Source organism: Haplochromis burtoni, unplaced genomic scaffold, assembly GCF_018398535.1.
Source record: "Haplochromis burtoni strain Fernald_Lab_line unplaced genomic scaffold, NCSU_Asbu1 Contig_11, whole genome shotgun sequence".
In the NCBI taxonomy this organism is placed as follows: Eukaryota; Metazoa; Chordata; class Actinopteri; order Cichliformes; family Cichlidae; genus Haplochromis; species Haplochromis burtoni.
The window spans coordinates 851,002-872,190 of record NW_024582372.1 but is presented as its reverse complement, the minus strand read 5'-3'; the positions used below and the strand labels follow the sequence as shown (position 1 = coordinate 872,190).

Genomic DNA, 21,189 nt, shown 5'->3' with positions numbered 1-21,189 from the left:
TCATTGAAAGTGTGTATTTACTTAATATTCCTGTACACACCAAGTGGGGTGGGGGGATTTTTGTAATCACATAGGCATGTCCAGACAGGTTAACTGTTGGCAGGATTTCCAGAACCTTACAGTTCAGCAAAATATTAAAATGCTAACTGGAAGCCTTCTGTTAGGACATGTATAATGAATTGAACTGTCAGTGCGCCCCAGCGTGGCTGTGGCAACAATGTAGCTTGCCATCACCAGTGTGTGAATGGGTGGATGACTGGATGTGTAAAGCGCTTTGGGGTCCTTAGGACTAGTAAACAAATACAGGCCATTTACCATTTTACCATAACTGAATCCCAACTACATCTACCAAGTCTTGTTTTTTATCAGATGATGAAATTATTTAAATCACTCTACATGTGCATAAAGAATCGAGTATTTAATTAGCTTGCTACTTTATTTTTTTGTATTCTACATTTTTGGTGTACACAAATTCATATAAGCCTATGTTCATATAAAAGTGAGAAGCAGATTGATGTTTCTGTTTGAAATCTTAGTTCAAATATGACAGTAAGTGTCAGTTTCTGTAATAAACAGGCACATTAGTCCCTAAATGATGTCACAGGGATTTCATGATGGACAGAGAATAACAGTAAATGTTTTTACTGGGAAAAATAATAGTTAATGTTTTGCTTTAATAATACGCTGCGGTTCCCCGTTTTGAGCCTAATATTTCACATATAATCACGATCATTTTAAATAACGGTAACGGTGTAACATCTTCCAGGTGTCTCTGACACATGGAATCAGTCCACCTCACCATCGCACTGACAGCTGACCAGTTTTACCTGCACAACCTTCTAAACTTTCTCATCGGAGGATGAGTGGGCGCAGAAGGGATATAGTACCTTGGTCTGGAGAGTAGAAATCCCCTCAAAGCACAAGGTAACTTGTGACTTTACGGGTTTATTCATAGCGCCGCGTCCACGCAGCTTTTAGCGTAGGCAGTAACTTTATAACCATCGTCTGTGTCAGGCCATTTCTTGTAAATGCCCACGGTTAGAAGAAAAAGTCTTCCGGTATGGGCAGTCTTACTGAAGCGTCAGTACTCGTCATTGGTCAGAGTGTGGCAGCGTTGTCAAATCCTACCACAGATTTATTCATTCATGACACGGGGCACGAAAAAGTTTAAAGGCATGCGTTTCGGAGAGCTCACTTGATTAAATCTGACAGTGCGCATTCTATCAAGATCACAACCCCGTGCCAAGAGCTTATCTACCTGTCAATCTGTAAGTGCCTTTGATTTTAATCTCTCTTTTTAAAAAAGACGATAGCGCTTTATAAACTTCGGCTCGAATAAGACATTTTCATAATATCTTAAAGAAAGTTAACTTATACTATTTAACGAACTTTACGCGACATTTTCCACATATAGATATAAGCGCGCCATCTAAAAAGAGAGTTTCCACCATCAAGATGTCAAACACGGGAGGTCGGCGACTGAAGCAGTGGCTGATGGAGCAGATCCAAAGTGCGCAGTATTCTGGACTCCTGTGGGAGGATGAAAGCCGCACTATGTTCCGAATTCCATGGAAACACGCAGGAAAACAGGATTACAACCAAGAAATAGACGCATCCATTTTTAAGGTTTGTCTCATTTTGCCCCATTTAAAGATTGTTTTGTTTTTTGTTTTGTTTTTTTGCGCGCTAAAACCAGAACTGGTGTGATTCTTAAAGCTGTCCAACACTTCTCCTCTTACTGTAAGGCTGATTCTTGTGTGTGATTTAAACTATTAAAATAATTTTTCACTTTTTTTTCTTTTTGTCCTTTTAGTGCATTTTTACCTTAGAGTTATTATCTTATGAAGTGTCGATATATTTTAATGCATTGTGGTGTAGCTATATAACTTAGATTTTCTTTCTTTCATTCTTTTTTCTTTCTTTCTCAAGAACAGTTTACAAAAATGATGTACATGTCTCTTCTTAAATTCTTACGGTTTAATCCAGTACAATCATATACTTTTCTTTGTATCCTCAAGGCCTGGGCTGTGTTTAAAGGCAAGTATAAGGAGGGGGACAAGGCTGAGCCTGCAACATGGAAGACCAGACTTCGCTGCGCTCTGAATAAAAGCCCTGACTTCGAGGAGGTGACTGAGAGGTCACAGCTTGATATTTCTGAGCCTTATAAAGTGTACCGCATTGTTCCAGAAGAAGAGCAAAAACGTGAGTTTGTGTTATCTCACAGTACACAGCATACCTCACAATACACTCTGTTATCTCTAGCAGTTAGCAAAATCACTTTTTCATTTGTGATTAGAACTGAGAGCAAAATACTTATTACAGACTGTAGTTCCTATAGCAGTGAATAATTAAAAGAGTATATATGTACTTTGAACCGACTCATTGTGTACTATTCTTTCACCCACAGACGGCAAAAGTTCAGTGATGGCTGTGACAGCTACCACCAGCTCTGGTGAGATCACAGATATGGACTGCAACCCCGAGCTAGAAGAGCTCATTAAAGAGGTGAGATGATGTCTAACTTTAAAGTCTTTTTTTCATTCCACCCCACCTCCCACATATATTTAGATGCACTTAGCCTTTATTGTCACTTAGCTTTCTTGTCACTTTTTTTCCCCCTTACCACACTGTGCCGTCTCCTGCAGCACTTCGCGCACTTCACGGGGTTCACGCTTGTTACACTCAGCATGAAAACCGTCCCACTTCTTCACAGCTGTAAAGTGTACAAAGGTGCTTTTGATAACATCTTATTATATTATTGTCCTTTTGCAGGAGGAAAGCTGTAGCATCCAAGCCAGTCCAGAATATTGGTCCCAGGGCAGTGTCAATGGTAAGATTATACTTTGTACCCAGTTTACAATGCAACACACAGCTAGATTAAATGGAGCTATTCACAGCACTGGGTCTTTTGTCTCAGCCTTCATATATCACACTGTTGTTGTGACACCACTTTTGAGAGACATAAGTTTGAATTTATTCACAAAATAACCCCAGCGGAAAACTCAGTGTCTCTGCATTTGTGGGTGCTAAATGGAGGTTATTTACTTGACTGTTGAATTCTGCAATGGAAGAATTGACTAACATCCTGTAAAACTTTGCTGACTCTTGTGATTATTTCTTCGTGAGATTGTAATAGAGAAATGGCATTTCTGATGACGCAGCAAAGTAAAGACATGACACTGTGGTTGTGTCCACTGCCTTGAAAAAAGGCCTTAACCCACCTCTTCCTCCTCTAATTCACAGCTTTCCCACTGCATCAGGAACCTTTGCCATCGAGCAGTCTCAGTTCAGGTATTTGCTTATTGTTATCCATGACCTTATATCATCTACTTGTAAACAAGCTTTCAGCTTCCATATTTTTGTTACATTTGTACGTATTTGTTTTCATTTCTGAATCTGACCAAATGTTTTCTTCTATAGCCCTCTGCCAAATGATGATCAGTTTTTACTATGGAGGAAAGCTGATGCACTCCACACTGGTGACTCATCCTGAAGGATGCCGAATCTCTCCGCAGCATCCCCTGGGTCGGGGTGCCCTCTACAGTTCAGACAGCATGCAGAGTGTTTATTTCCCCCCTGCTGAACTCATTGAGTATGAACGGCAGCGCTATGTCACGCGCAAGCTTCTGGGCCACCTGGAGAGAGGTGTATTGGTCCGTGCAAACCAAGACGGCATCTACATCAAAAGGCTGTGCCAGAGCCGTGTCTTCTGGAGCGGATTGGGAGATGTGGGCTCGCAATATGGCTCAATGCCTGGCAAACTCGACAGGGATGCTGTTGTCAAGATCTTTGATACAGCAAGGTTTCTTCAAGGTGAGGCTCTATATTGGTTCCATATTTTGGATTTACAGAAAAATACAGCTTTGTTTTCTATTTCTTTCGCTTAAAGGAAGTAAGACTAGATACTGATAATTTGCGAAGATTATCTAAACAGCCGTTCGTTTGTTTTATATGCTCCAGCTCTACAGCTGTACCAGGAGGGTCAGATTCCTGCTCCTGATCCAACAGTGACTCTGTGTTTTGGAGAAGAGTTGCATGATCACAACAGTGCCAAAAACAAACTGATCATCGTCCAGGTAAGACGTGTGAAATGATAACATGTTTCACTCAGAGTGCTGACTAGTAAAGCATTAGAAATATCACTTTATTTTTGAGCCTTGATAGTTTTTAAACAAGAGCTAGTTATGGCTTTATTCTGAGAAAAAACTAAAAACATAATTTTTGGGGGTTTTTTTCTCCTCATGGCAGATCACTTCAGTGAACTGCCAGCACGTGCTTGAGACAATGAACATGCGTCGTGCCCAGCCTTATTGCAACAACCCAAACCTAGAGATGTCTGATGATGCGGCCACTGACCAGATGGCTCGCATCTACCAGGATCTGTGCAGCTACAGTGCTCCTCAAAGGCCAACTTACAGGGACAACATGCCAATCACTGCCTAAGATGTGAGCAGTAATACCTGACAAGAGCTCTTCAGCTTGCTCTAAACTGAATACAGAACATAAGAAGAACATTCTTTGCTTTTCTAACACACGCTGGCGAGCCAAACGTGAAAGAGCACATTTCTTCTTTGACTATAAGACTTTAAAGCTGAAGCTCCATATTAGAAAGTCGACAAATTTTTCTATACAAGTAATGTTTACTTTTGTGTAAATACAGGGCATAACTCTGCCTAACGTCTGATTCATTTTTGTAAGATGTTTTTTTATTATCCAACTTAAGAGAACAGGTAGCATATTCATGCATGTTCAAATACTGTATTTCCTACAACTCAAGTCTTTATAGATACAAATCTTTCATATCTATAAAGATTTCTATTCAAAGTCTTTTTGCAAAATGGCAGCAGTTTGATATATAAAAGCAATTTAGTTTGCTACACTGAATTTTATTTTTGATATTCTATCTTTTTTGTACTTTTTGAGTTTCTTTCTTGTTTGACAACCAGCTGAATAAACAACCAAATTTTTATCAAGTGTTGAGTTGATAAAAGTTGCATAAAGTTTTAGATGCAAAGTGGCATTTAATGAAAGATAGGTTTTACTATCAGACTTTTTAAATGATTGATCTTTAGTTCAACCTTTTGTAGACCGTGTTTCAAATAAAACCTTTTTTACTGAACTACATTTGTATTCATTTGTGTGCAATCATACTTATGTGTTGTTTAAAAAGGACTATTTTGCAAAAATGGCCTGTAGAGAAAGTACTATTGTTCAGATCAAGGAAATTACATGAAATAATGATATATGTGTTAAAATGATGCCAGCATATTCTCAAAGCACACTGTAATGAAACCAGGGATTCCATTTTATTATCCTATGCTTGGTAGTCCAGGAATGGTTGGTATTGCAAGCTAAAGTACGCACAATCTAAGCACTTATTGAATTTCCTTCATTTTTTTGAGCACTATTTCAGTGACAGTTTGTCAAAATGGAGAAAATAGAAAGAGAGGCAATCTTACCAGTGTAGAGAACAAAAACTTAGTCCAAACTACTCACAGTTTATAACTAGTATGAACTCAAGCCCTACTCACACAGGCCTAGAGACTGGTCTGGAACACTGTAACAATGGTTTCCCTGAAAATGAGTTTCCCTGACCAGTTGATTAGCTGGAGGTTCCTGGCTGTCACCAGTTGAAATCAGCTCCACAGAGGGTGCTGTGCCAAAAAGCTACCTTGTGATTCATTCAAAGTTTGCAAAGTTTGCATGGAAACACTAACTTGTCTGCAAATACTTGCTAGTCACTCTTCAAGCTATAGTAAAATTTTAAAAGGTGCAACTTTTGAAATGCTTTGGTTGCAGTAGTGAGACTTAGCTTTTACTTCGAAAGCAAAAGGTCTATTAGTAACTGCAGCAACCTGCTATGAATCAAAGCAATCACAAGGAGGTTTTATGTCTTTGCAACCAATTTCATGCAAACAGCTTCTACCAGCCTCCAGCAGCCACTTATCAATTGGTTACGGCCACACTTTTCCCCAGCAACTGGTGGTTACTAGATGGTTGCCGACAGGTTGCCTGTGTGACTAAAGCTTTAAATCAGTTTGCTGTAAACTTTGTTAAGTGGTTTACCAAAACCCTTGTGCTCACTTAAAACAAATATTCCCACGCTAAGGTTAAGAGCTCCACAGGGTTCTTTGCTAGGACCAGTTCTGTTCATATTATACATGCATTCCTTAGGCAGTATTATTAGCAGTGATAGCATACATTTCCACCTCTATTCAGCCCAGCTTTATCTATTCTTAAAGCCAGACGACACATACCAATTAGTCAAACTGCTTGAATATCTTAAAGACCTGGATGGCCTCTAATTTTTGGCTTCTAAATTAAGATAAAACTGAGGTTATTGTGCTCGGGCCTTAAAAATCGTAGAAATATGGTTTCTAACCAGATGCTTTAAATCGCATTACTTTGGCCTCCAGCAACACTGTGAGGAATCTTGGAGTAATTTGGACCAGGATATTTCCTTCAGTCTGTATATTGAACAAATATGTAGGATTGCTTTCTTCCATTTGCACAATATCTCTAAAACTAGAAACATCCTGTGTTAGAGTGATACTGAAAAACTAGTTCATGCATTTATTACTTCAAGGCTAGACTACTGTAGTTTGTTATGAGCAGAGTATACTAGCTTCTCTTCACGAGCTCTTTGTTAAATTCAGAATTGAATTTAAAATCGTTCTTGTCACATACAACGTCCGTTGAAGACCTCGTAGTACAGTATCACTGGAGACAGTCACCCTCTCTACTTTTAAGATTAGGCTTAAAACTTTCCTTTATGACAAAGCATGTGGTTAGGGGTGGATCAGGTGACACTGAATCCTCCCTTAGTTATGCCGCAATAAGTCTAGATTGCTGGGGGCTTCCCATGAGGCACTGAGTATTTCTTCTTCACTCACCTTTTTCACTCACTATCTATTTATAAACTACTCTGCATTTAATTATTAATTATTATGAATCTATGACTCTTTTCCAAAGAATGTCTTTGTTCTCTCTTCCTGTTAAAACTGAGTTTTTCCTTTCCACTGTTGCCAAAGCACTTGCTCATAAGGAGTCATATGATTGTTGGGTTTCTGTATTAATGTAGGTTACTTGCAATAAAAAACAAAAACAAAAGAACAAATTAAAAAACAGCAACTTTATCCTAAGATCAAAGTAATGAGCCTCATGACCTTAACTATGCCAAAGCTACAAGTTTGGAGCGTGTGGCTGTTCAGTTCTGCAAACTGGAGTTCTTCTTCTTCCATATGTTTACACTGTTGGTGTCTTTTGGATTATTTTTAATATTATAATCTTAGAAATAATATCACTGGGGTTTTTTGTGTTGTTTTGTTTTTGGTGCATACTTATATGTAGGAATGCCTCGACAGTCTATGGATGCAGCTTGCTAATCAAGCTTGTTAGTATTAGCTAATAACTTAGCATTTCACCCTGTCATCTAAATAGGGTTATTTCTGGCTCCAAAGAACAAGATGCTGGAGGCAATAACACTAAAGTTGAAACTTCCAATGGGAATTCACAAACCAGTAACTGACTAGGCCGCTTCCATCTTTTATATATAGGTTATGACTTGATTCTACACCCAAATGGTAAACTGATACCAGACATTTATTTTTGGTATCACAATCTGATACCAGAAACAAAAGCAAAATTAGTGTTTGTGATGAATTACCCACCTCATGTAAGTTTCCAGGCCTCTAAACTGTACTGAAACATAAGTTGACCACTACTGCATGTCAGTTGGGAAATAACAAACAACAAACAATAATCTTGGTCATTATTTAGTATAGACTTTAGAAACTGAAAAAGAAATAGGAATGTATGTATTTTAAAATGTTTACCTACAGTAACTGCAAATGATTGTGAAGATAAAGTGATTAAAAACAAATAACATATGAGGACATAAGGATCCATATACACTTCTTGTGAAACAACACTTAACCATGTTATTGAGTTTGAAAATTGTTAAATCATTATAAAAGCAACTACCCATGAATCTTGCCACTTACTTTGTCACAGTGACAGCAGCAAAAGTATATTTAGAGGGAACACCTCCACTACTAAAATGGTCATTTACTATGAACACACAATGTTTATGGCTCTGGCTTAGAAATGATGAAACTAAGATGCAATCTGAAACTAAAAGAGGGATCTAGACAACATATGTCAGGGAATCTCTCAACTGCTCCTTCCCCACACACACAAACATCTTCCCAGTGAGTAATGATGACAAAAGACAGGAAGAGAAGGAATTAACTGCTACCATTAAATGAGCAAATGATTCCCAATAAGACAATGACATTCATTCTTCTTCTTCATCTACTTCTTGTTCTGTGTTTCACACAGTTGGTCACTGTGGGCCATGATTGTATCAGACAAGGCGTTAAACTGGGTATATGGTGTCATTATTGGTAGGGAAGTGTGTACAGTATGATTAAATTAAAGCATCTTGGATAGAGTGATAGTGGTTTTCAGGGGGGCTCATGTAGAGCATCTGCAGTGATTTCTATCAGAGAATCATGTCTGTTTTTAACACAGTGTCATCCAAGAGATCTCTTGTAATTATGTTATTTTGATGTTAAATAACCAGTCAATTTCATCATTATTGAATTAAAATTCAAAATAAGCATGTACACTATTGAGCCTCTTCATTAGGTACACCTATTCAATTGTTAATGCAAAAATGAAATCAGTCGACCATATGGCAGCAAGTCAGTGCGTTTAGGCACGCAGGTATAATAATGAAGTGACTGGACTTCAGCAGTTGAAACACACCATCAGAATAGGGAAGAAAGGTAATTTAAGTGACTTTGGATGCGACATGGTGTTGATGCCAGATGGGCTAGTCTGAGTATTTCAGAAACTGCTCATGTACTGGGATTTTCCCACACAACCATCTCTAGGGTTTACAAATAATGGGCAAAAAAAAAAGAAAGACAGAAAAAAAGGAGAAAATATAGCAGCAGATCTGTTTGCGAAAATGCCTCACAGGTCAGAGGTGAATGGCCAGATTGCTTTAAGCTGTTAGGAAAGCAACAGTAAGTAAAAACACCACTCATTACAACCAGGATAAGCAGAAGAACATTTCTGAATGCACAACTTGAAACAGAAGACCATGCTAGAGGCCACTTAGGTCAGCTAAGGACAGGAAATTGAGGCTTTAGGATGTTGTGCAAAAAGGGAGATTGGCATGGATATGCAGCAACTGTGTGATGACTGTGTGATGCCGTCATGTCAGGATGGACCGAAATCTCTCAGGAATGTTTCCAGCACCTTGTTGAGCATATTGCATGAAGCACTTCTGAAGGCAAAAGGCAAAGTGTATCTAATATAGTGGCCAGTGTTTATAGTTTCCAAAACAAACAAAATTTCAGCTTCAGCTCTGCTGTTTTGTACTTCCAAAGAAAATCAAATATCAGGTTAAATTTAATTCCAGATCACTGCATTTAATCACATACATTTTCAGGAATGTTGATGGGTCCCTGTGACATGAAAATTATTAGTACACACACAGTTTGTGTGTGTATGTATTTTCGGTTCCCTAATACGAAAAGCATTGGTTACTATGGTAGTCATTGTATTGTACTCACTCACTACACCATATCGTGCACATATATTGTTTTCATTAAGTTAAGAACCTAAAGTAAAAGAAAAAGTAGTTCAAAGTGGAATTTACAGGAATAGAGAGAGAACAAATACGTGTAAATAGGCCAAAAAGCAAGTTTTAACAAATAAGCAATAATTGCAATCATAAACATAAACACAGACCACAAGTACAAGCCATTGGTTGAAAAGAATAATTATAGACCCAACATCATACATTTTTAGTATGTAGATGCTTCTGGGTACCAGGGATGGGTAAGACTTGAAATAGCTTTTAATAATGACAAGCAGATTTGCTGCAATGACTCACACAAAAATCACCCAATTAAAGGAGTCATGTGCTCTTCATATGACATCTCTGGATAAAACCTTTCACTTAAATTAGAATATTGAATGGTTCATTGAATAAAAACACAGGTGGAATACTGTGTCTGTCTGTGTGTGCTTGTGGTTATTTACATGGGGGAGTACTGTCTAAGTTCCACAGAACAGGAACTTACTTCAAAAACTGTCACAGGAAACTGATTTCACCCCCTCCACCCTCAAATACCTTGTTAGACACTAGAAGAAACTAATTTATATTTTTTAGGTATTTTACACTTTCTTGTGATTATACACATGAATGACAAATGAGTGTCAGTTTAATTTGAAAACATGCTCAGTCCATCCAGAACATCAAAGTTTAATGAGGCTCTCCCCAGCTATAGCCTTCTTGAAGCTTTAAAATGTAATAACTCTGATTGGGATTAATTATTTGCAAGGTCATCTAGTTTTTCTTTCTGTTGGTAAAGATTATTTTAGTGTTTATTGTTCTGCTGAAGTGTCAGCCACATTGTTAAACTGCTAGATAAACACATATTATTACTTTGTCAGCATTTACAGAATATGCTTTTAGGAAAAACTGTATAGTAAATTTGCAGCTGCACCCAGAAAACAGCAAGGTTAGCCTAAAAAGTGGACAGTAAATCGGTCTAACGGTAAAACTGGTAGCATGGCTTTTCAGTTCTACAGGTTACTGTTGTTGTTTCTTAAAATGTCTGGCATTGAACTTACAGAGCTTTTAGGAGTGCTGCCAAGCAGATGTCACCTTTTTACAGAGCTAGTCTGCCTGTTTCCCCCTCTTTCCTGTCTAACACTAACTTCTGATTCTTGTAAATGAAGAACCATGGTACAGTATAAATATGTGCACGTTCCATGTTCCATATGCACAGATCTGACTCACAGGGAGTCAAATCTTTGCACTTCATGCTTTCACTCAAAGCTTTACTTCACTTCTGTATTTCTGTTTGGAGAGTCTAAAAACTGCAAATGCTGTCCCTCTGCAATATGAATTCGACTCCTCCAATTACCATGATTGTCTTTGGAGGCCTTTACAGGAAGAAAGAGACGCCCTTAGTTTCACCAAGAATGTATGTTTGATAAAAACATACATTCATGATCCATTCTACAAATTTGAATCAAAAGATTGAAATATTGTGCTTTGTACTGTTTCAACAACGATTTCATCCAAAGTAGTTCAAAAATCTTGAGTCCACCCTCATGCTGTTATATATATATTTTTTTTAGGAAAATGGTAAATAGATGTCAATTTACTAAAACAAGTGCAAACACAGAAATATAGTATATAAGCTAAAAAACATAATTTGTGCAATTCTGGGCTGCTCTTTGTTCCATTCTCTGTTAATAATGTTCAATAATGGTGAGCTCCGGGCACTGGGAGGCCAATTCATGACTGACAGTGTCCCATTGTATTTTTCTGTTCAGGTATGCTTTTAGTGCTTTAGCAGTGTGTTTGGGACTACTGTCATGCTGACAAATGAAGCCTTAATCAGATGCTTTCCAGACGATGATATACCAAGTTTACAGCTCTTTGGGAATCACCACGTTTATAAGTGTGTTATCTTTGACATTTTTCATAGATTTAATTAAAGAAATGCCAGGGAATTGTATATTTTTGTAACAGACAGCTAGTACCAAAGTCACAAAGAACAGTTGCTTAATTCATTACTCAATGTGTCTACAACATTAGTCATATTGTAAACACAGCACAGTTTAGTCCCCAAAGTCTGCTTGAATGATTCACAGGTCAGTGTTAAATAAAACAAGAAAAACATTCCTGTGAAAATGATCCAGCACAAGTACATGATTTAAAATAAGTAAACACAAACAAACAGTAAACATCAACAAAACAAAAACAAAACAAACAACAACAACACTTCAGAAAGCAGAACTATTGCACAAGACTGCTTTCAACAATTACAAGACTGGTCTGTCAGCCTGCCTTATATTATTATTATTATTATTATTATTATTATTATTATTATTATTATTATTATTATTATTATTATTATTATATTATTATATTATATTATCAGGCACTTAAATGACCGATCTATAGTTATCTATCTTTAAAGATAGGTACATTACTGGTACTCTGAAACACTGCATTACCTTTATAAATTGGATCTCTTACTTGATCTGTAGTCTTGTGTCTCATGCTGTGTTGTGTCTTGTGATAAATATTCTCTTCGACAGTAATATGATTTCTTTCCCACTTGAACAGAAATGGCATAGTGGAAAAAGTTTTTCTGGGAAGAGACAAAATCTTAAAATATTAACTTCTGTGAATGATCAATTTTATTTTAAGTGTTTTTACTTCTAAAGCACAGATTCTTGGAACTGCTTCTATCCTTTCACTTATGTTGAAAAACTAAAAAAAACCAAAAACATTGCTGTGTTGACATGGCAGGATCTGCAGGGTGAGCAGACGGAAGAGAAGTAGACAAATGTTTCTGTGTGTTTTCTGCCAAGGGACGCTTTTCTGCTCAGTTTTTCAGTGTCTGCAGTATGGTTCTTGTCGCATTGCAACATCTCTTTGTGGCGTCTGAGGCTTCCCACAATAAACCATTAGAGACTGATGACAAACAGAAGTAATGTTGCTATCATACGCAACCATGCCCATCTGCTGTAACATTTCAATCTGTGCTCTATATAGACGCTTAAAGGAAGCAGTTCTTCCCGTGAAAAGCAGCGCTTCAAGGAAATTAAGCAAAAGAGGAATCACTACGATTTGAAAGCTTTCTCTGATAGACTAAAGAAATGATTTTTTCTTGTTTTTTTGTTGTTTCCTGATTTCTCTCTAATGCTGACTCCTCACTTATTGTGCGGAGGTTGGCTGCAGGCTCAGCACTGACCTTTAAATTAATTTCCTTTTTTTCTTCAGTGTTTGTATCAGCTGTAATGTAATAGACACAGTCATAAGGGGCGATCGTGGCTCAAAGTTCGTCTTGTAACCGGAAGGTTGCTGGTTCAAGCCCCAGCTCGGACAGTCTCTGTTGTTGTGTCCTTGGGCAAGACACTTCACCTACTGGTGTTGGCCAGAGGGGCTGATAGCGATATGGCAGCCTCACTTCTGTCACAGAACTGTAGCTTATAGTTACAGTGTGTGAATGTGAGAGTGAATGAATAGTGGAATTGTAAAGCGCTTTGAGGGCCCCGAAAAGCGCTATATAAATGCAATCCACTATTATTATAAGTTCTAATGAAAAATATCTTCATGCACCACGTCATTTTATCATTTGCGGTCTGGTAGATTTTTGAAGAATTATGTAAAAGAGCCTAATTATAGGACTTATTCTTAGCCCTGAAAGGTGAGCTAGTCAGGGTGTAAGAAATGTCTCAGTGGGAAGTTATGATTTACATTGAACAGGTTGTGTTATGCAAGTTGTGCTGCTGAAGGCGTTGGTGGTGTCTCTGGGGAGAACACTGGTTTAGACTCAGTGTGGGTGAGATGAGAATAGGCATTCAGAGAGGAACTGGGAGAGCACTGAGGACACTGTGAGTGGAGAGACAGGTGGACGAGGAGCCCACATCCTGGGACACAGGGAGAAAGCCACCTAACCACACACACATTGTGTAGACACACACACACACACAAACACACACCTACGCACACTCATACGCATACACAAACGCACATGTACATCCACACACATGGTAGCCACTTATCTAGGATCATATCCTCTAATCAGTATCAGTTCATGTCCTTCAACCCAAAAGTCCCTTTAGTTACACACCTATGGTGGTCTTTTGGGGGGGAAAAGAGTGGGGGTGGAGAGCTGGGTGGGGTAAGCTGCTAATGTATTTTGAACAAAGAGCAGTAAAAACATTCAGAAACTGATATTCGGATTCTTGTTGTTTGATCAATTTCATAATGAAAAGAAAACAAGACTGTTTAATAGAATCATACACCCACTGGAAAGTGTGTGACGCAGGAGGAAAAAAAATTGACATGCAAAAGTGAAAATAAGGAACTTTACAGATTTATAGGAAAGGGTTTTATTGTAAGGCACCATCACTTTCAAAGTATTCAAAGGTTACAGTCGATTTGCTACATCGGCGCGTGTCGTTTTATTGCTTTTTAAACATTTGCTAGACAAGCCCCTCATTCTTTGTGTATGCACGTTTCCTTTAAATATCTGACATGTGACTTATCTAACAGGCATTTGTATCAACAGCTGACATTTGTGGTAATTTAAAAGAAACCCTGTAAGCAGATTAAATTGAAAATTATCAGCGATCAGAGGCTTGGGTTAAAACACCTTTTAACGACATATGTAAATGCAGTATTTCTGAATCAGTGGGTGAAGGAACAGCTGAAAATTGCATCACTCCACGTCCTGTTTGTTGCACTCTTTGACAAGAGTGATCCCTGACCGCCTGATTTGTTTCTGGACAGGAAATACAGAGAGAAGCCCAGAAAGAAGATCCAGCAGTCAACTTCTCCCCTAAAAAAGAGGAACAGCTGCTCTACAGGCGTGCAGTGGCAGAGTACAGAGAAGTGGTTTATGGGACTAAAACTTGAATGGGAGAGAAACGACTAATTTATGATGAGAATGACAAATGTTGATTGTTTTTAAAACATTAACTTTTTTCAGTTTGAAACTTACCTATATGTCAGCTTTTCCGAGTGCCAGAATTCACAGGCCTTATACATGACCTTTAGAAACGATTTAAGTGAGACAGGTTGGATTCACACTGTAACTGTTTTAAAAAATTAGAAAGAATGTTGGATTTCTTGATATCAGGCAAAATGAGACTTCCTTCTCAACTTTCATCAAGTTTATTTTTTCACAATATTGTTTGGAGCTTTTGATGTTGCCACTATCAGCAGCAGCAAATGGCATAAGCTGCTACTGGAAACATACTGATTCGCGTTTAACTACAGAAATACATGCATAGTATGTGAATAAACAACATTCATGCATGATGTTTTTCTGTTTCATGTTCAAGAGAAGCAAAACTTATCAACACGAAAAGAAGGTGATGGATGTCGAAATGAAGGGGAACGCCAGGGTGGGGTAACAGTCCCAGAGGAACCAGAGCTAGGCGAGCATAAGAGGTATATTGACATGAACCTCACAGCTCAGTGCTCTCTGTCTGAGCATGTGTATGTGCATGCAAAGCACAAAGGTGACGGGATGTGGGTAGCCAGAAAGGTGATAGCAGAAAAATACCTGTGAAACAGACTTTCAATACAGATATTTTGACATCACTCTCTCTAGATATGTACAGTCTTGACAATATTGCTTTATTTTATCAGTTACATGCAAAAGAAGAATACAGCAAGCACTGTTTGCACAACATCATTTAGCAAACAGACAATTTTATATTACTTTGACGATGAATTGATCATTTGTAATTATTTCGTTTTTGCATGCATGCATGCATGATCTGTGGTGGATTACATTTAACTCCATCTTTGATTGAGGAACAGGACCTTTGTGGTTTTAAACCATGTTTCCAACTATATCGTTGGACCGACTGCATAAGTCACATTGATTACACAACCTCTCTCAGAATAAGAAGCCACACATGGGCCAGGCAGCAGGTGCTGCTGTTATGGATTATTTAAAGTCGCTCTAAATCGGTTCCAGTACAGCTGAATGAGTCTGTGGGCCAAGCTGTCTGTCGACCACAAGCCTTAGTAGAAAGTACAGTCACATTATGCACTTCCCTCTTTGAAATACCATAATCCATACATGTCCATCACATGACCAAGGTGGAATTACCTGTTAATGCAGTTGAATTAAAAATACAAAAGTGCTAGATCTGTTAGAAATATTGCATAGTTATGGGTTGTGATATTGTGAACATAGTACACTTATAACAATGTATTCATGCATAATAAGCACTTTTGAGGGGGGATTGAAAGCAAAATATGGCACCCAGGAAAAATTGAGAAGAATTTGCATTTTTAAAAGCAGAAACCCAGTGAGGGATTCAAGTGTATTTTTATCACGAGATTTGCATGTTGCCGTTCTCTGCCGTGCCCCGTCGAAGAAGAGAAAAAGTGGCACCACTGAAGCAGATCCTCTATGGCTAGTTAACCATGATGGTTTGCACAGTTTGCAGTTCACATCAATAGAGAGTGCGCAGGGGAAAATCCTGTTATGTAATTTAGGGCAAAAAGAAAGGTCTAATGTCATAAGAGTGCTCAACGGCATGAGAAGGAAATAGTGAAATTTATGAAAAGAGGAAATATGCTGTTGGTGAAAGATGAGTTATTGGTTATTATTGCACGTTTCATTATGAGTTTGCTTCAAGACGCCAGTGCTGAAAGAAAAAACCGGCAGCTCACCTCAGCTTTCATAGCTTCACATTGCCACCTAGTGGAATAAACTAGCCACACACTACAGCACGGTACATTGGTTTTCGTTTAGTTTAGCTGAAGTACTGATTCAACAATTTAGGTAAAAGTGATAAAGTAAAGGCTCTGAAATTAAAGTAGCTACTTAAAAAGTAGCTACTTTTTGAAGGACAGTTCTTACAGCTTTTGTGTATAAATGTAACTGAAGCTCGTTATCTTTGTGCCTCTTTTATCCCTTTGTATGCGATAAGCACTGGTAACGGATAACCCAAAAGGAATAGAGAGTACAGATAAAAAGTAAAAGTAAAAAGTTCTCAAGTAAAGTACAGATACCTGAAAATTCTGCTTAGAGTGTTACTTTACATCTCTGCATTTAATATGTAAAATCTGTGGAAAACAGTGTCTCATGAAGTTTGTATTATTTCCAAAGGCTCCCCGTATGCCACCGATAACAAACAGGATCTAATTCTTCTTGGCACTGCTTGCCATCTTGATGCACACCACAGATAATTCCATTCCTTCATTTTCCTAAGTGATTCCTTCAGGAAAAGCAGATCATATCTGTCTATGAGCTCTCTGGGATAATTGTTTATTTGTTGTTTCTGCTACATTTAAAGCCTCTAGACGTCACACACGTGACCACCCCCCAGCTATAGATATTTTTCTGTGATTGCTCTGCAAATTATGTTGTGAAAAATTCTTTTGTAAAGTGAGCAGCTGTGGTAATAACATTTCTATGTACAATTTAAGAATGTGATACAATAAAAAAAAAAGATATTAATTTGCAGTAACTAAAGAAAGTTTCTTGTATCTTTGGTAATGTGTGAATACTTTGCTGGAGAAGTTTATGTTGTCCTTATTACATGTTTTCAACTTTTGAGCTCTTCTCTTTCAGTCTTGTCTGTTGTTATTTTAGGACATACAGGAAAAAGGTGGAGGTTGTGAATTCTAATCTTTTGCGAAATTAGTCACCACAGAAACCATTGCTATTATATTAAAGTGGAGTATTTAAATCTCTTTAATAGTCTTGCTGACATTATATTGAAAAACAGAACTATGAAGATTAAAACAATTCAAATTTAAAATTAAGTAGATTTTTAAGAATAGTTTTGATGTCGTAGAGTGTTTGACAGTGTGAGATGACTCAACATCTATTTAATATTCTTTCTTGTCTTTTACTATAAACATTTGTTCAATTAATGAGTCATAAAACCAGATGGTGTCGAAGCTCAGGACAACTCAGACAGGTCTGCGAGTCTTTAAGTGGCTCATTTAGAAGCTCATTGTATTATTGAGTCACTCAAAACTATGTCTGTCTCATTTTGTCTTTGTTACACACACACACACACACACACACACACATGCACAGATACATATATTTTAAAGACTTTCCACACCAAGCCTTACAATGATTTCTACCTCATCTACACCTAATCACTCATTGATCCTAATTGAATACTTGGCAGTGAGCACGGGTGGTGATGGCATGCACTGAACTAAGGGCTCATCAGTCTTAGTCTTTAGTCCTATTAGGTACTCTGACTTGTCAAGAAAACTAATGGAACAACTTGTCCACATGTCCACTTTATGTGTCTGTGAGAAAAGTAGTTAAAGTTGTTTTTCACTGTTATTTTGGGTATGAAATAGAGAGTTCCTTCAAAGTTTGGGGATGTGAGAGTACCTTTTGTGGTTTGACCAATCATGTTTCCATGAGAGAGGGGCTTTTTTCTTGCGCCTCATGTGAAAAGAGGTTTTCGGTTGTGTTTTTTAGAATTTGCAAAATGCTGAGAAATTATTGTAAAACACACTTGACCTTGGATCATAACAAAAGTTGTAGCTGTATCTGTTGAAAGAGAGCAGAGACCATTGGCTGTATCATTCCATTTGTAAGCTCAACATGTGACAAAGGCTGTCTGTAAACAAGCATGAGTTTTAAGTTACTGCACACATATAGTGGCTAAATGCAAGGATGAAGAAAAAAAACAAGCTGCATTTTTGGTTGCCCCATATATGGCAATAGCCATCAGCGCAGTATGATATGATATAAGCTTAAGATTTACTCCACCTCTCCTAAGAAGCCAGCTGAAGCAGCTGAGCTCTCAACCCTCTTCATCGCATCCTGGATCCAGGAGCAAACAGCCGGAGAAGAGAAGACCTGGTTCGCCTTAAGCCTCTCCCTTGGGGTGAATTACGATTTCCCGAGTAACGGCGAGCCTGGGGAAGCAGACTGAATGGTCATCCATCAGCCTGGGTGTCTGCATCCTCTGAAACAATGTGTGACCCCTGGGTGCAAAGAGGGTCAGAAGAGGAAGCCTTCCACCCTCATACACATACACACATATGCACACCCATCAATACATACGCCACTCTGCCCTACTCTAAAAAGGACTTCAGAGTAAACCCTGTGGACGTAAGATCACATTAGTTGGCAGAATTTTTAAATCTTATCAGTACTCCAGCAGCACTGTAATACCACTTTATGCATGGCCAAAAAAGCTCATACATATAGAGTTCACCAGTTTAGAACAAGTTAGAATTTAAGATACAAAAGCAAGCCAAATCACCTGCTTTTTTCAAATTGTGATCCATTTCTTGAAGATTATCTCATTAAAATGTATTCAGTGGAATTCTGGGATAATTTTAATCATAGTTTATTCAGAATCTTTATTGCCAAATGTTTTTTTTATTGATGTAAAATGTATATAAAGTAATTCAGTCTCACTTCATTAAGTTACACTGTCTTTTATATAGTGAATAGGAACACAATTCTAAATAAGGCCCAGTCACACTTTTCTTTAATTAATATTAGTCTTGTTAGTTAAAATAACTGGCTATATTACTCTAATATGTATTTTTTTCAAAGTGTATGAATGTGTGGAGGGTAAAAGTACACTTGACTAACTAAAAAAAAAAAAAAAAAGTACACTTGACTAACTTTTTCTTCTAATATTAATATATGTTTATTTAATATAAAGACATCTTTATATAAGTTATATGATTTACTTATTATCACCACCATCCACAGCGTGGAGGTTGCACAGCTTCTTTGGGGTTTTCCTAATGTCCGAATCAGAAAATACATGACAACAGACAATAAATACACTTTCTGGCTGAGCAATACAGTTCCTAAGAACCCAATGATGACCCCAGCACCAGAGAAAACTGATCATTTATTGGTCTAAAGGTTGTTAATCCCAGCTGGTTGGTGGGAAGGTTTATAGTGCTGTGTAGACCAAGGGATGGAATCTATCTGTATCTCTGTCTGGGAACCTGACAGCTCTGGCTTTAGTCTGCACCCAGACCTCCTACATGCATGTCTCACTGTTTACTGCCCGCCTCACACTCCTCCCTCTACACATCTATCATTTCAGCAGACCACACACACATACGTGACATACACAAAGACAAATACACACATACACATACCCTAACTCAAAGGTTATTATCTCTTGATTAACCTTAACCCAAATCAAAGTCATCATCCTAATAAAAATGAGGCCATAACTCTTACTAACCCAAAGTTACTGTCCTGTAACTTAAAATAAAAGAAAGAAACTTTAACCCTTGACAATTATAGCCTCATCTTTGAAAATATCCTCATACTGAACATCTGAAACTCACTGGGTTCCCACTGGGACTCAAACACATGAACATACGGATTCTAACTGCACCGACTCACTTGCTATTCAAACTCTGACCTGCATCAGTGGGTCCCTTGGTACAGATGTGTCATAGGGAGCCAGATTGGTGCTCATTCCACACGCAATTTCCTGTAATAAAAGAGCAGTTTGAGACGATGAGCTCTGAGCAAGCTGATGCCAGCCAGTGATACCTGCACACCAGGGAATTCTGCCCACGTCTGACCCCCAAAAATTAAAGTGTTGTCTGCATTCCAATGAACATTTACCAAACACTATAAAGTTAATTACACTGGTGTAATATATGGCGTAAAAAAGAGCAAAAGATAACTGATGCGTTGATGTTTAATATGTTAGCATGTATGAGGATTCGTATGGGGATGTGCTTGCATGTGAGAGGAAAGCTGTTTCTCAATCTCTGGTCATTAAAAAAGAAGACTGTTAAGGTCAGCTTAAAAAGCAGGAAGAACTTCCGCCCCATCCACCCACCATTTTCTTACTTGCACCATCCATTTATCATTAGTCAGACTGACTACAGCTCCAGGCTTATACACGCTCTAACCACAACCCTGCCACTAACCCTTAAACCCAACATGGCTGCAACTCTCAGCTTTCCCACATTAACCCATTTCCTGGGAGAGCTGGAGCCGCATTTTCATGCCCACTCTCAGGAAATTACTCCAATCTCTGACTACAAACATACTCATGTTAGAGTCTTTTTTTCCTCTTTTTTAGGCGTCTGTTTTTCTGTGGACTTGTGATCCCCTGGGTTGTTCACATGTCGTATTCAATGCAAGTGTGCATGCTGGTGGGTGATAAGTGACTTTACCTTGTAGGAGGGATTTGTTAGTTCTCTGCTGTCATGCTTACCAGTGGTTTACGGTACACGTAGCACTAAAGCAAATCATTATTTTCAATGGTTATGTTGTTAAAAGACCGGTTTGTTGCAACACAAATCTCTGTTTACTGTGAAGCTATTTATTCTTAACATAAAGACAGATCTGCTTAATCATTCCAGAATTTGAGATGTGTCATCTGATACTTCATTACATCACAGCTCTGTGTGACTCTGCGCTTTTACGTCAGTGTTTTTGAGAAAAAACAAAAACAAATTCAATTTAGATACCAAACAGATTACAACTGTTCCAAGTGGGAGCAAAACATGTGGAGGCATTTTACCCAACTCCATAGATATTAACCTCATGGTGGAGCTAGAGGAAAAGTCAGGGGGATCATGAAAGTTAGTAGAATAGATTGCCTGCCATGAATTTCTGCAGCTACACTGTCTGTAAAATGCTATGGCAT

The 21,189-nt window shown here is 38.1% G+C and overlaps 1 protein-coding gene across 1 annotated transcript; it reads left to right on the top strand.

The window, feature by feature from the left end:
• Positions 1–1,131: 1,131 nt before the first annotated feature.
• Positions 1,132–5,667, top strand: irf8 (interferon regulatory factor 8). Its single transcript, XM_005915174.3, has 9 exons — positions 1,132–1,268; positions 1,415–1,626; positions 2,019–2,202; positions 2,408–2,505; positions 2,773–2,830; positions 3,244–3,291; positions 3,421–3,813; positions 3,961–4,076; positions 4,249–5,667. Exons 2-9 carry the CDS (start codon positions 1,456–1,458, stop codon positions 4,441–4,443), a joined length of 1,263 nt encoding a protein of 420 aa, XP_005915236.1. The 5' UTR covers positions 1,132–1,268; positions 1,415–1,455; the 3' UTR covers positions 4,444–5,667.
• The last annotated feature ends 15,522 nt before the right edge of the window (positions 5,668–21,189 follow it).